Raw genomic sequence first — 9,932 nt, forward strand, 5'->3', positions numbered from 1 at the left:
CTCATGCTAAACATGGCCAAAGTTTAAAAAAATAATTTAGAAGAATGACTGAGAATTTCTATGCCGAAAATCTTACTTCAGGGTTGTTACAAGTTTCGGACGGTTTTTATTTATTGTGGATCTAATGACGTAGACGAGAACGGAACTCCTTATATGAGCATTTCTCCTGGAAAAGCGCGCCCACGCACACACAATTGACCAGAGGAGAGCGAGACCGCACACATCAACGCGCTTCAAAATCGTCGGCAGCGCTGCATAGGATTTGTTCGAGAATGCCTCCAAATAACTGCGTTTTTGGATGTGAGGGAAAGTTTACCATGTTCAGCTTCCCCAAGAACCCAGCGTTACATGAACAGTGGATGCAGTTTGTTTTTCCTGGGCAGCAACGGAGTGTATCAAGTGCGTTTGTGTGTTCTAGTCATTTGAGTGACGAATGTTTTATAAACAAGGCCCAAGTCGACGCTGGATTTGCTCATCGTTTGCTATTAAAACATGGAGCCGTAAAAGACCCCATTCATGTAAGTACAATTGCAGCAGATTTCTGTATTTTGTTGGAAATCAGCACATAAGTGAAGATATGTTAATGGAAACAACACGAAACATCAGTATTATAGCTCCGCCCACCGCTCACCTCCAGGAGCTCGGCTTTTTCCGGAAAGAATCGGAAAGCTGTATTTTTCTTTTATAAATAGGGTTAGGGTTAGGGTTAGATAAAACTAAATGATAAAACTAAAGACTTTTTGGATATATGAAGGATGCAGTACTACTCTATAGGTACTCAAGATTAACATGAGATTAGGTGAGATGTTATGTACCCTTTAAAAAATAAATACTGATCCCAAACTTTTGAACAGTATTGTATATTGGTAAAATGGGAACTTTGCAAGAGTCTGATTATACAGTGAAAACTGGAACTCTACAGTGTCACAACCTGGAATAACATATTTCTTAGATGTTTCACAACTAAGTGAATTTTTTTACAGTTGACTTGTCTTACACAATAACATTATATGGCAGATCAATTTTAAGATATTTCACATTCAAAAGAGTGTCTGTTTATTATTCAAACAAACAAACAAAAAAAGGAAATTATTCATCAAATCACCTCCTTAATTTATTCTTCCCCATGATGAAATACACAATAAATAACAATCCAGCTCTGTGTTCCGTATCATGTTTGGTGTTTGGATTTACAAATGTGTTCCCTGCATAACCTGTAAAAGTAGAAGGCAAGAAATGAGGTTTATTCAGTCATGTTTGTTTCGAAATAGTGTCTTGGCCACCAACACTCAACACATTTCTAAATAAGATTAGGAAATCTCTGACATGCGTTTATGTATGTGTATATGATATAAGAATGTACTGTACCTCCTCACTGTTTCCTTGTTGACAGTAAAGAACAGCATCATGTACAGATGAGAAGAGAATCGATTTAGTTACTTTCTCGTTAAAGAAATCGCCTTTCTCCATACTCTCTACAACACCTCCTGAAAGAGAGATTACAAATAATAATGACACACAGGTCCGTCTTGACTGCACTCTCAAATGGAATTCCAAATGTCATCTTTCTAGACAACAAAAAGAAAATGTGACATTGATGGTTCCATGAAGAACCTTTAACATCCATGCAACTTCTCCATTCCATTCTTTATAGTGGGAAAAAGTTTCTTTAGATCATTAAAATGTTTTTTTCACATGAAGAGATTAAGGTTATTTTAGGAACTGTTCATAAAGAGATTCTTTAGGACACCCAGAATGGTCCTTCTATACCAGAATCACTGCAAAAACACCCTGGTGAAACTACTGGTTTGTACTGGTCACTTACTCTGGCAGCCACAGAAGTACACCTGTACACCAGCCTCTCCATAATCCTTATAGATCTGGATTGAACAAAGGGTTTTAACAAGGTTAAAACATTACATATTTAATAAGTCGCTAATGTACAATACGGATTGTGTCTCACATTGCGTAAAGTCTTCACGCCAACTGTATCCAGGAAGTTGACAGGGCTCAGGTCAAGAATAATTGCCCTTGGCAGCGTGGTGTCAGTGTCAGGGTCAGGCCCCGCTTCCACAGCAGCCACATCCTTTGGTTCTTTGACTGACAATTTATGCACATCTCCGTTTGCCTCTGCTTCTTCCCCACTGTCATCTGTGTCTGAAAATTGTGGTTCCTCCCCCTGGTCAAAAGCAGAGACCGCTGACTCAGTCAGAAAACACAAACACTTATTTTCTCACTTCTTTCCATGCATACGCACAGTGTCTTCAAAAGCAAACCTTAGCAGCTTTAACAGCTTCTTTAGCTCTTTTCTTGGCCTCTTTCTTAGCTTTCTTTGCAGCTTTCTTTTCTTTTCTGAGTCTCTTCGCTTCCAGTTTTTTCTTGTGTGAGAGAAGTTTAGCCACATCTACCCCGGTCTGCACACAAACATTTATTTTTACTGCGTGAATGTCCTGACCTGTGCACGTGCTGTATGTAGCTTGTTTGGGCTAATCACACAGTGAATGTTTATGTTCGAGCTATGTTTGGGATAATTGCCTGTTGCGAGTAGTGTCTTGTAATTGCTCTTTATGTGATTGTGTGTGAATGAATATGCTTGAGAGTATACTGTATGTGTGTATGGTGTTTGTGTGTGTCTACCTTTTCATAGAGTGCATCAATATACATTTCAGCATTGGCAAAGTACAATGTTGCAGATGAATGGAAAATCACTATACCAGGAATCTCCTTCACCTGTAAGTGTGTAAAAAATACAGAGAGATTATACTCAAAATAACAGAAAGTAGTAATAATAATTTGTATGATGAAATCAAGAATTTCTAAATACTTTGCCAATATTGCTTTACAATATTTGTGCAATTATTTTGAAAATTACAGTTTTCTCAATGCTCAAAGTTATTTAAAAATGCAAAAACAGATTAATCAAATTAAATGTAATGTGTTTTGACTAATGCCCTAGAAGACAAATCCTGAAAATATGAACCAAATTTCAATTTATCAAATTTGTTTATTAACTGACTGTTCATCATTTAAATCATTTTTATACATCTTGAACACCGTCATTAAAAAAAGGTCAAAGGTCAAATACTGTGTTGTGGCCAATTACATTTTTCAACGAAATCTAAAAAAAAAAAGACCTAGTTTCAGTACACTGTAATTCACAAAAATCACTATAATGGTGGTCATGGTCACCTGATTGTAGTCCTCTATTGGTTTGTAGATGTCAGTGCCAGGAACCTGGCCAAGAATAGAGTATTTTGGTCTGTTGTAAAGAGAAAAAAACATGTAGAGAAGAAGAAAGGAGTCAACACACAGAGGGACAGATGGTGAATTCTTATGCAAACTGTTTATGATGCTTTCAAGAACAGGAATTTTAGCTACTAAGCCAGTTGTACATATGGCCAGTCTAAGAGAGCTCACATCTGATATTCATCAGCAGTGTAAAGTAAAACAGGAGACCGCATGCAGAACCAGTTTTCCATTCTCATTTAAGTATATAAACAGTTACATGTATGTGAATATCATTAAGGGCTCAAGACTATGTCACAGTTTAATGTGAATTTGTGGATTATTTAGCTTTCTGTATGTGGTTTATGTCACTCACAGTTGAGTTCTGAAGACGACAGTGAGGATGGAGAAGGCAATAGATGCAGCAAGTCCCATATCAGGATTAAACAACAGTGTCAAGATCAAAGTCATCACCCACACCACCTAAACACACAAACAACAGAGTAAATAACAGCTAAACTGTGTATTCAGATCTTTCATATTTTGTCTATTTTTAACTTGTTGCATAAGCTTTGCTTTCTCGTGAAACCCCCTCCTTCTCGATCTCTCTCACCATATCCACTTTATTGGTCCTCCAGAGAGAGCTGATGTCTCCAAACTGCTTCATCATGCCTTGCAGGTTTACATAGATTATAGCAGCCAGCACAGCCTAAAGAAACCAGCATAGACATGTACAATATGTCTATATCCTTATAAATGGACACATGATCATATTCTTGAAATAAAGGGATAGTTTACCAAATATGAACATTTTGTCATAATTTACTCACCTTCATATAAATTCCAATCCTGTACGAGTTTCTTTCTTATGTTGAACATAAAATAATATATTTTGAAGAATGCTGGTGATCAAACAGTTGATGGTCCCCATTGACTTCAAGAGTATTTTTTCCCTACTATGGAAGTCAATAGGGACCAACAACTGTTTGGTTTATCAACATTTTTCAAAATCTCTTCTTTTGTGTTTGGAATGACATGAAGGTGAGAAAATGAAACTTTTTGGGTGAACTAATTCTTTAAGCATAGATAAGTTTGAATATTAATGCTAGGCCCACACAAGGGCTGATTCTAGGTACTGACCTTTGGCAGCTCCTCAAATAGTTCACCAATCTTTAACAGGATCACCAGAATTACCAGAGCAGAAATCGCTCCAGCCACCTGAGAGAATGACAGAGACAGGTTTCAAGTTGAACTTTCACCCAAAAAACAGTCATCTAAAGAACGTACCATCCATCTCTCCAGAACTAGCAAGTCAAAGATATATGTAGTTATGTATGTCAGACTGCAGTTTGCTGAAGTTCTCACCTGTGACTTTCCCCCTGTGCTGACCTGCACCATGCTGCGAGACATAGAGCAGCTGATAGCAAAACAATTGAATAAGCCTCCAATGGAGTTAGACAGACCCAACGCTATGAGTTCCTGAATCAGAGAACAGATAATAGGAGAAAAACACAAGATGTTCAAACAAAAATGTTTTTCAAAGTTTTTGCCATTTGAACGCTTTTGATATAGATCAATGACTTTCAGCAAAAAAAACAAAAACACAATAAAAGACGTCAAATATGCCTGGATGGAAAAATTATGGGCTTAAATGTATAAATTAAAAGAAAATATTGTAAACCTTTAACCATATATTTTAAGTGCAGATTTAATATGCAGTTTGTTTTATGTTGACACTAAATTTGAAAAATATATTATATATGTTGCATGCTCCTTTAGAAATAATTCTAACATGGTACATTTGTGCTGCTTAATATTTTTTGGAAATTATGATTTTTTTTTAGGATTCTTTGATGAATTTAAAGAATGCCATTCATTTGAAATAATTTTTGTAAAAGTGTAACAATAGCCCCTTTCATATATACAGTCTTTACTGGTAAATTACCGCTAAATTACCGTTAAGAGACCATGTGTGAACAGGAACTTAAAAAAAAAAAAATAGGAAGTTGTAACATGACCAGTAAATTATTATTATTTCTGTAAGAATGCAGAACAAGATTAACGGTACAAGCAGCACATATAAGTTTAGGACATGCGGACATAAAATGTATACTGTGGGCCAATCCTAACATTCTGATGCAGATGACGCATTTACTCCATGCTGTTTTTTGGAAGTCAAAGAATAGTCTAAATATATCTAATACAAAAATGAAAACATCAACAAAAACATTGACCAATATACCTCTCCGTATCTAAAACACAATACAGGGAGGCAAACCCATTTAGAGGTAATTTCTGGTTAATGATGTTACAGAACTTACCGGTATTTTGAAACTGTGCTTTACCGCTAAAAAGACGAAACACTGTTGCATGTTTACTTGTATTACTGTGTGGAAGGGGCTAGAAGTATCACTGTTGATCAATTTAATGTGTGAATATAAATTTGTGTTTATCTAAATATATATACACATTTAATAAAAACAATCTTTTACAGACAAAGTCTATTACCTGGTTACTGTCGACTTTGTAGGCATATTTGAGGGCAAAAATTCTACCCAGTGAGATAGCAATTCCATAACCAACAACAGCCAGTGCAAAAGCATCTCCGACCATTGAACCCAACAGTGAGACCGCGGGTGCCACAGGAGCCTGCAGACTACAATGTGAAGAAGAGATGGAGATGAGTATTTGAGCTTGTAGATGATATACAATAATGCTGCGGTTTTATTTTATAGCTGTAACCATACTATACACATACTATGTTGAACAGGTGAATTTGTGCTGCATAGTTGTGGGTTGGACTCACCCTGATGGGATTTTTCCAACCACTTCAACACCATATTTAGTCTTCAAATTCATCTGCCATGACACCACAGTAGCAATAACAATCTATACACACAAACAAGATGAAAGTTTTAGGAAGGAATATGCTATATTACATCTCAAAGAGCAAGCAAAAATGATGATGTTTTTGATAAATAAAAAAATATACATTTTACTGTAAAAAAAAAAAGAGAATATAAATAAGTCTATGTATGTCCACAGTTAGCTAAGTAAATGTGTATGTGCATGTGTGTGTTTCACTGTATGATGTAACTCACAGTGATCAGCTCAACAGGAATCGGAATAGGGATTTTACGCGCCGCCAAGGCACTAAGTTCCTTTGCAGCAACCAGACCTATGATGGTTACAATGCTAACTACCAGAGTACCAATATTAGTCTGTCCAAGCAATGCACAAACCTCTATGACTGTCTGGAAAGAGAAAGAAAAATAAATATATAGAGAAATCAGTATTAAATCATATGGAGCTTGCTGAGTGCAAATCATAACCCCGACCGCTAGGGGGCACTAAACACAAATTACACATAAATGTGTTTATTTGTCTTTGTCTGTGGGCTTTTGCATATCAGTTATGGAAAGTCCTTAATTACAGTAAGTGTTCGGGACTGTGTGTGTGTTTATACTCACATATATAAGAGACAAAGGTCCACTATACCGCTGTGGATTGATGCCAAAGGAATATTTGAGCTGGGAGATGATAACGTGAATGGCCGCCGCTGTTGTATAAGCTCTCACCAATGGCTCTGAGAGATAAGTTACCACAAAACCAAACCGAACCAAGCCGAGGAGCAACTACACACAGATACCAAACACTTAGTCACATACACAACTGCAAAACCACATAGCCTACACTTACAAACGAGACTACCTGGAAAATGCCAGATAAGAAAGTCACAGTGGCCGCAATCTTGACCCTCTCTGCATCACGGCTGACAATGTCCAAGATGGTGCTGTTGGTATCATTGCCTGGTATCACAAAGTCTGAGTCTGGAGCCAAGCGCTCTGTCACGCTGCCAATCATAACGCTCATAACTGCATATGTACCTGTAGAAAATATGACTATTTAGTTTGAAGCATCGAAATGATATTAAACTTGTACCATAAGTGCCATATTTGATTCAAATGGAAAGTCCACCAAAAAATTAAAATCCTTTCATAATTTACTCAACTGCATGTCATTCCGTATGCATTTTTAAAAATATATAAATTGCTCAAGAGTCATGAGACTATTTTTATGGTGCTTTTTGGAGCATAATCTGCTGTTGTATAGAAAAGATTGATGTGAATATATTTTTTGTGTTCCAAGGAAACGGCATACAGATTTAGAATGAAATGAGGGTGTGGAAATGAGGACAGAATTGTCATTTTTTTCAGTGAACTGTCCCGAACTATGCCTCCCTCTTATAAAAGGGAGGTGTGTGTACTTACCCACAGAAATGTGTTTAGATGTTCCAAATATGAAGTAGATGAGAATGGGGTAGAAGGAGGAATACAGACCAAAAACAGGAGGGACTGCTGCCAGCAAAGCATATGCCATACCTAGAGACACAAAACACACTGCATGTTACATGTGTGTGTTTGTTTGTGTTTATGTTTAGTCTTAAGTAATAAATGTGCTTTGGTAATACAGGTGAGTATGTGCTTGTGTTGGACCTTGCGGCAGGTGCATGATTCCCACACTGATTCCTGATATTAGATCTCCAATAGCGTTTTCTCGAAAAGGGTATCGTGGCAGCCAAGCCAGGAGAGGAACAAATGATAGGAAACAGCTCTTAAACCTTGGGCCTGTACACCTGATGAACAAAGAAAAAGAGAAAATTATGAGACACAGAGAAGAACAAGATAACTGCTTTAATAATTAATTCTACATTTTTTTAAGCCTGAGCCTTCTCTGAGATGTTATTGCATCGTTAAAGCACAAAATGTCATTTGGATCTTTCTCAATTCAGCTGGACAGCAGTGATTTGATTATTAGATTTGACACAAAATTGTGGAGTTCGTGTTTTTAAGTTCAAGGTAATAGGAGTATGTTTTACAAGAAAATTCTTAAGAATTCTATAATTCCACATTTAATTTAGGTTTATTTGCCATTTCTTTGTAATTGTTAGTAAAATTTCCCAATCTCAATTCGTACAGCTGAGTCTTTACTCATTTTCAAGAAACAGCTAAAGACTCATCTTTTTCGCCTGCACTTAACCAACTAACACTAGCACTTTTCCTTTTCTTGTCTTTTAATTAAAAAAAAAAAAAAACCTGGCTATGCGTTCTATACTAGATTAACTGAGACTTGTCATGGCACTTGTATACTGTTGTTGTTCTCTTGTTGACCTGACTGCTTCTATTGTTCTCATTTGTAAGTCGCTTTGAATAAAAGCGTCTGCTAAATGATTAAATGTAATGTAAATGTAAATGTAATTTACAAGCCAGAAACAAATTAGTAATTCCTTATTTTTTTCAACTATAGCATCAGTACTGCTACGATTAAAAAAAAAAAAAAGAAGGCAAACTAAATACAGATTTTATTTTTCAAATAACTTTTCTCTTAAACACATACAAATGGCAAAATAAATAAATAAAAGACTCAATTCAAATCAAGGCCACAAACCTGACAGCATCTCTGAGTTTTTCTTTTGCTGAAATTTTAAAATCCGATTTCTCAGCAACTTGGTCAACACCGAGCTCATCCAGTACATCTCTCTGAATGTGATATGGCACCCTTTTCCTGAGATCTTTGACTTTCATCTCTTCTTCCATTTTGAATCCTCTCTATCTTAAATGTGATCCTGAAAATGTTTCTTCTCACATTCACTGTCCAGATCACACCCAGTGCATAGATCCCAAAACGTATGTCCTCACAGCGACAAATAAATTTTTAATGTCCATGCAAACAGACCCAGAACAATTCTGAATGCTGTTCTCCAGTCTCCAGATTTGTAATGAGAGCTCCACAGGTCTGCTGCTCGTGTAGTGAAGCTCTGGACAGCAATGGATTGATTAATGTCCCTGGCCCTGCTCTTCTACCACAGTTTGTGTTAATGTGTATCCTGCCATTTCTGATACCCGTCTGATCCATTCACATACTCACTGATAGAATTCTAATGTGTCCATATGGGGAGCAAAGTCCCAAAAAGAGAGAGAGAGACAGAAAGAGAGAGAGAGAAAGAGAGAGGAGGGGTAGGGGTTCTACTTAGTCAAAGTTGGAAACGTTCACAATAGAGCCCTACACCACCTTATCTCGGCCTGATTAGATAGAAAACATGTTCATTCTGCAAAACCATGTGCTTTTGAATGAGTGTATTGTGTACAGTTGATCTTTGAAATCACATCTCTGCTATAAGAGGCGTTTGTTTTGATCCAGTAGAGACATCTTCATCTGAGAATACGGAGACTTCTAATACTGACAAAACATTCCTTTGGTGAAATTTGGGATGTCCTCAATTGGAAAACAATTTTATTTAACCGAAAATACCCAGAATGCTTCTGTTTCTGTAGAGTTAGGGTTAGTCTGTCATTATGTTTAGCTTTATAAAATAGAAGCATATACTATGTCTTCAGTAAACGTGTGAGAGAAATGAGCTTATTAAATATTAATGTGGCCTCTCCCCAACACCTGCCCAGAGAACAAAGTCTCTTCTAATAACATTTATGGTTCAATTCACTGGGGATGCAAGAACATTTCAGCAATGCACGTTTGGACTTCATGTATACTTACCGAATTGTACCGAGTTGGTGCAGATATTATTGTGATTCTGTTCAATTCTGTTGTTTGTGTTGACCAGTGTGTTAACAATTATTTTCCATACATGTTTCTATGTTGTTATTTGTAAATATTTTATTTTACAGTCTTATTTATTTTACTACATA

The 9,932-nt window shown here is 36.6% G+C and overlaps 1 protein-coding gene across 1 annotated transcript; it reads right to left on the reverse strand.

Annotated features, from left to right (window-relative positions):
* Nucleotides 1-955: 955 nt before the first annotated feature.
* Nucleotides 956-9,151, reverse strand: LOC132097708 (solute carrier family 26 member 6). The gene is made up of 19 exons (XM_059503591.1): nucleotides 8,674-9,151; nucleotides 7,722-7,861; nucleotides 7,497-7,607; nucleotides 6,937-7,112; nucleotides 6,696-6,860; nucleotides 6,327-6,479; nucleotides 6,032-6,114; nucleotides 5,734-5,881; nucleotides 4,591-4,704; nucleotides 4,366-4,443; nucleotides 3,839-3,934; nucleotides 3,602-3,708; nucleotides 3,190-3,259; nucleotides 2,638-2,730; nucleotides 2,277-2,414; nucleotides 1,964-2,179; nucleotides 1,826-1,880; nucleotides 1,369-1,487; nucleotides 956-1,214 (listed from the first exon to the last, which is right to left on the reverse strand). The coding sequence occupies exons 1-19, from the start codon at nucleotides 8,820-8,822 to the stop codon at nucleotides 1,191-1,193; spliced, it is 2,235 nt and encodes a 744-aa protein (XP_059359574.1). The 5' UTR covers nucleotides 8,823-9,151; the 3' UTR covers nucleotides 956-1,190.
* Between the last annotated feature and the right edge of the window lie 781 nt (nucleotides 9,152-9,932).

The sequence above is a fragment of the Carassius carassius genome, chromosome 21, assembly GCF_963082965.1.
Source record: "Carassius carassius chromosome 21, fCarCar2.1, whole genome shotgun sequence".
Classification (NCBI taxonomy): Eukaryota; Metazoa; Chordata; class Actinopteri; order Cypriniformes; family Cyprinidae; genus Carassius; species Carassius carassius.

Bases quoted from the DNA above. Each gene is read 5' to 3' on its own strand.
- LOC132097708 (XM_059503591.1), bottom strand. From the start codon at position 8,822: ATGGAAGAAGAGATGAAAGTCAAAGATCTCAGGAAAAGGGTGCCATAT. The intron at 5,882-6,031 runs GTGAGTCCAACC...TTCACATTGTAG, and splicing joins GTTGGAAAAATCCCATCAGG to TCTGCAGGCTCCTGTGGCAC. The intron at 1,881-1,963 runs GTGAGACACAAT...TGTTCAATCCAG, and splicing joins GCGTGAAGACTTTACGCAAT to ATCTATAAGGATTATGGAGA.